The sequence below is a fragment of the Centruroides sculpturatus genome, unplaced genomic scaffold, assembly GCF_000671375.1.
Source record: "Centruroides sculpturatus isolate CEXI.00-Female unplaced genomic scaffold, Cexi_2.0 scaffold1431, whole genome shotgun sequence".
Taxonomy (NCBI): Eukaryota; Metazoa; Arthropoda; class Arachnida; order Scorpiones; family Buthidae; genus Centruroides; species Centruroides sculpturatus.
The window spans coordinates 191,588-197,823 of record NW_019385780.1 but is presented as its reverse complement, the minus strand read 5'-3'; the positions used below and the strand labels follow the sequence as shown (position 1 = coordinate 197,823).

At 31.7% G+C, this 6,236-nt stretch overlaps 1 protein-coding gene across 1 annotated transcript in view; it reads right to left on the bottom strand.

Moving 5' to 3' along the window:
- Positions 1-20: 20 nt before the first annotated feature.
- The window catches only part of LOC111642079 (protein OS-9-like), a 21,921-nt gene continuing 15,705 nt past the window's right edge, over positions 21-6,236 (bottom strand). Inside the window, exons 2-3 of the mRNA XM_023388354.1 lie at positions 453-629; positions 21-319 (exon numbers count right to left, since the gene is read on the bottom strand). Of these exons, the coding sequence (XP_023244122.1) occupies positions 287-319; positions 453-629 (210 nt within the window). The 3' untranslated portion in view covers positions 21-286. The remainder of the gene's footprint in view (positions 320-452; positions 630-6,236) is intronic.

Sequence of the window (6,236 nt, the reverse complement as noted above, 5' to 3'; positions counted from 1 at the left end):
ATTTACACGACAATGTATAATCTTAGAAATATAAACTATTGACTTGTTGCGCCCCCTATCATGTTATACCATTGCTGGTCGATTTGCATGCCATTGGAAATGTTTATTAAATTATTACCACTGTATTTCATTATTTCTATATGTTCTTTGAATTTACGTTTATATATATTTTTCTCACAGTGTAGGATTTTAATATTATTTCTATCTATTTTGCAGTTACTATTTTTGATGTGGTTATACCAAGGTGAATTATCATGTTTTAACCGTATGGCAGCTTCATGTTCTTTTATCCGTAATTCCAAAGTTCGCCCCGTTTCACCTATGTTAAATAAATCTTTGTTTCCATCTTTAGATGCTCAAAAAGAAAGTGTTAAATGATTTTACAAAATAATAATTTAATTTTTTAAATAATTTTTTAATAAAGAGAAATTAAAATAACTAAAATTCATTACTTTAATTAAACAAGGAGCATTCTGGAGAGGTTGTAAGAGATCTTTAATATCACTGCTTTCAACAGTGGCTGATTCACTAAAATCTAAAATTTCATCTTTCAGTTCTAGTTGTGGAAGTAAACACTCGTAATCCTGTCCATATTTAGATTTCATAAGCATAACCGGAGAATCTCTTTCCTAGAAAAATTAAAAAATAAATTTATTAATTAAGCTAGTATAATAAAATGTAAATTAACAGAACATAAATCATTGATTTTATTTCAATAATTAATCATAAAATTATTAACTAAAATATTATAAACAGTCATGTTGGACTGTAATGAATCAAATCATTTTTCTATTTATAAAGTTACAGTTTTAATTTAAAATTTATCTAATTTCAAATTAACAATTACTAATCAATCATTAACTGTATTTCCTACTATATAAAGCAGGGAGCTCACACTAAAATTTCTCATTTTAGATTATTCTTGTTTTATTGATAAGAGTAAGTGGTGTAGTAGTTTTGTCTCATCCTACAAATCCATATCTCATTGCTGTTCTGGATTCAATCTCCTTTTTCTTAATAATTTTATTTTCATTTTTACATGTACAGTAAAGTGGGTTATATTTATTTACTATCAAATTAAAACTGCAACTGTAGATATTCAAACACTCAATACACCTTTGTATGCAGCAAAAACTTTTAATTACTGTTTTTGATCCTATTTAAGGACCATCTTCGAGTGAAATAGAAATTAGAATGAAATGTAAAATAGAATGCTTACAGTTAATAACAAAAAAAATATTCTAGAACATGGAATGCTGGACAATTTAATTTAAAAGAATTTAAATAGAAAGAATAAAAACACAAACTAAATACATAGATATAGATAAATGATAAAAATATGTAAAATCAGGGAAATATACATAATAGTAAATAAAATAAATAAAGATAAATATCAGGTAACCAAATAATGTTTTTTCAAATGTGGAAAAAAAGCTTGATTTTTTGTTTAAAATAATTTTATTCATCAAAATATTCTCCTTCACACATTCAATTACACTTTCCTGATGGGAGGGTGGTTTAAAAATATCATTTTAGCGTTAAAAATTAAGCTACTTCCTTGTTTATAGCTGTGTGATTTGTAAATTGTTTTCCACATATGATTATCCAAAGATAAAAAAATGTAGTAATCTGATGGAGATAAGCCAGCAGAATAGGAAGGAAGATGTAACAGTTCCCATCCTAATTGCATTATTTTGTTTCTTGTAATTGCTGCAGTGTGAGTAAGCATTATGTTGCAAAAACAAAAAGACAAGTGACCAAAGGCTGTTTTAACCTTAATTTGTCATGTACTCTGAGCTACTTGTACAAATCTGCTGTTAGAATTTGTTTGACCAATGTTCAAGTACTTGTGATGAACATAGATTTTTTTTCTGGAGTCATTCAAATCATTTATAAAAAGGATATTTTCAAGCTGCTCTCCTGTTCAGAAAGTGTAATCGAATTTGAAGGTAAATATTTTGATGAATAATATTATTTTAAATAAAAAATACATGCATTTTTTTATTCACATTTCAAAAACGACATTATATGGTTTATTTGGTTACCTGATAGAACAGAAAACATTAATTAAATAAATGCATAACAATAATATTCTATATATACAAATGAGAATGTTTGTTTGTTTGTTTGTTCTCTATACACTCTTAGGCCATTCGACCAATTGCTACAAAACTCGGCAGTTACATTTATATACCCCTAACTTAGATAATGTCATACAACCCCCAAAATATCTATTGGATTTCTGTCAATCAATTAATTTCTATCTGCATTAATTTGTTGATTTACACATAGCACTATCTATTGGCAAGAAATTTAGCAAAATAATAAACTGAATATAATTGTTATAAAAAATTATGTAATTTTGAAATATATACAGGGTGTCTCAGTTAAACATTTCAGAACTTCTAAGAGGGGTAGGGTGCATCCCAACAACTCGGAATCATATAGCAATGCAGGGTCGGAAATGCTTTCCTGAAGTGGTGATGTAAACAGAAACAGCTAACCTTTGGTGCAGGCTTGCAAAGAAATTATGGCTGGGAATATGCCTCATCAGATATCGTTCCATATACAAGTGCTGTGCAGCTGGCCCACTACAATCTGCAGCCCCGTACACCAAATGCATATCGGCTAACTCTGTGTGAGACAAGCAGAGGGTCAGGGCTTAATCTCTCCTGACCACTTACACTGCACGGGCAGGTAACACTGGGTCCCAGTCTCTGAGTCGTCGGATGGCTAGGAGGGCAAAAGTAAATGGGGAGTGCGTTGGTAAGCCGGCAGGTGTCTTTTCCATGACAGGAGACAGGTTTAACAAATAAACAAAGCATTTATTGAATAACTAATGTAAGTTACAGGAGGCAAAAATAAAACTAAGGTTAAATGCGGTTATACTAGACTATTTACATATAATGGGCAACTATTCTCATCTATGTCGCTTGCCTAACTTTAAGGAGAGAGAGAGAGAGCGATTTTACAAGTTCTAAAATATCCCCTAAATACCTCTCAGAGTAATGGAGAGTTAGCACAATGTCTGTATGGAAGAGGTAATAGTCCTTGGTGTCTTCTGTCTGGTGACTTCTCTGACAGGATCCAATTCCTTTGCATGGAGATTGACTGGCACAAGTACAGAAATAACTTCTGTGAGCGGACGCATGCTGAGCTTCCGGGGGCTCAAGCTTTTATTCAGTTGTCGTGGAAAAGGAGTCACATAATCGTCACTTGTTGACATTAACGGTGCATTCTTGACACCTATGTGTCAACTTTCCCAGCTAATTGTTATAACAAACAGTGACCTCCAATATAATTCTCACCAGGAGCGTTTTTTTTTATCGGAGTTGTTTACATTTTTTTTCCTGACAACTGCATTAAATTCGTGGATTTCACATCTGTGTCCTTGTGAGAAATGACGATTCCCTGCAAGAATGCTCAGAACTTTCGCGCAATGCCAACTACTGCTTCAGGAAAGTATTTCCAACCCTGCATTGCTATATGATTCCGAGTTGTTGGGATGCACCCTACTCCTCTTAGAAGTTCTGAAATGTTTAACTGAGACACCCTGTATATTATATACACTTAATTACTGCAACAATGATATAACATGAAATGATAAACACACAATATATTTACTGTGACAGGTAGCACATAGCACTTGCCGGCATGTAATTGAAAGCGTTACCCTGTAAAAAAGTCTAAGTATTTAATTTTCCACAACTAATGACTTGGATTTTTTTTATTTCTGAACGGATACTTTCTTAATTCTAATAAGCGCCCTCCAGTAGCTGAGTGCATTAAACCACTGTGAACTCTGGTAGTTAGTTAGTCGTGAGTTTGGGCATGGCAAACGAGCTGGTCACGTGAAGTTTTCTGAGTTTTCTTCACCTAAATAAAGTACAGCTTCCCATAAAAGTTTTCCTGGGATGCATCTCCCTGGCAGATTGCTCACGTGTCACATTGCAGTAACCAAATAAACCAAACTAATTCTAATGAGTAATTATTTATTGTGACATCGTCACAATGCTGGCCTGCAACTTTTCATCCCAATGTTCTCAATTGTTTTAGTGGTTGTTTTGCCCCTGTATAGCATACTTTTCTGTCAGCAATGGATTTGTGCCGATCATTTATCTAACTTCATTCAGGGAAAAATTTTGAACTGAAGTAACGTGACATCCATTCCAAACCTGAAGTTCCTATAAAGTTAATCTGGACTTCCTGTCCTAAGCTTTCCATATTAGGTCTCAATTTTCATGTATCTAACTCCTTTCTTGAGATTGAGGAAGGACAGACAGACAGACAGACACAGTCGAAATTTACAGGTCTACAATTTTTTCACATTGCAGTCCAATAATTTTTCTATAAACACGATATTTATGAAAACATACTTCCCACATAATTTATACAATCTGTTGCAAAAATGTAAACACTTTACTATAACATAAGATACTTAATTAATACCCAGCTAGATGCTCCTTAACCTAGGCAAAAACACCTTCTCTCACCCAGAATTATTTATTAACCGTAACCAATGTTTTCGACCCGTTCTAGAGGCCATCTTTGAGTTTTTAAAAATCACAAAATATTGATAACTGTTCTTTTTTGTACAGAACAGTTAAGAACACATTTAAACTACAAAATTCTTTGGAATATTGAAATATTTGAATCAAAAGAATAAATTACAATAATATATATATATATAANATAAAATAAATACATATAGAGTTAATTATTTTTTAATTATTATTTACGTAAATATAATAAAAAAATATATATTTGTTTTTTTACATAATGCAAACATAAAAATATACTTAAAAAATAAAATAAAATACACATATAATAAGATATAATTTTATATGCTTGTGTAATGCTTTAATTGCTTAAAATAAAAATAAAATAAAATAAAATAAATAGCATGCGAGTTATGCAAAAATATAAAGCAAGCGAGTACTTACGTAAATAAGATTGCTATAATAGCGTTCTTTTAAGTTGTATAAGACACTAGCATCATTGAGGTAGGTTAAGTTGGACATATCCTCTGTTTTTTCAAATTTTGGAGGATTAAGTTGTTGTAGTAGGTCCTTTTTGAGTGATCTCTGTATATTGGAATGGGGGTTGGGGTGATGAAAGGATATTGGGTGGTGTGAAAGTGGGGGAAGTGCCATTGACAGAACACCACGTGGGTAGGATTTGAAAATTGTAGGTAATTTTTTTTTTTTTAAAGAAGTGAAAGGAAAGGAAGGGATAGAAAAAAGTACACATTAATTAAAATAGAAATGGTAATAAAAATCTACTCTACTTACATAAATTAAATTTTGATAATAACGATCTTTCAAGTTGTACAACACACTGGCATTGTTCAGATATGTTAGAGAGGACATATCGTCACATTTTTCGAACTTAGGTGGATTTACTTGCTGTAGCAAGTCCTTCTTCATTTCTCTCTATATATATATATATATATACACACACAAATATATATATATATATATATACATAATATATATACATATACACACACAATATATTGTTTATTAGCTTGTACAAGTTGATCCAAATGTCAGATAATTCAAGAGTGGGAGAGTTATATGGGAACAACAACATGGTGAAGAGTGCCTCCCAAATGACCATCAGACTCCTTTCACAGCAGCTCCTAAGCAATACAAAGCAGAGTGTGGTGATGCTGTAAGACCATCTTGAATAATTCACTGTCACACCTTCCCATTGCCACAGAATGTTGGTGTTCAGCTAATCGACAAGACAGCATTCTGGTGGTAGCCCCTATGTAGTAGGTGTGTATCCCAGTTGTTGCATTTCCTAATGGGACAAAATTAGGGAATTCGATCCCGGTCCTTATTTCTAATCCCGGGATTTCAGGATTATACTTACAAGGGAACTGTCGGAGTGGCATCTAATAAATTTTAATAAAATTTAGTTAATAGTTACGTTAAAAGTATACAAACTCTATATTAAATTTGTAGTATTCACTAAAAGAGTTAATCAGAGTTATTAGCAATCAAATGTCGTACTATTTTATATGCGGATTTTTAAAAGTGAAAGGGTCGCGGAGGAAGACGGCGATATTACATTTAGAATAAATTCTGGAATTTTCGAAAATGGGAGAAGAATTAATAACATTTAGTTAATAATTATGTTAAAAGCATGCAATCTCTATATTAAATCTGTAGTACTTACTAAAAGTATTAATCAGGATTAATAACTATTAAATGTCGTACTATTTTATAGTA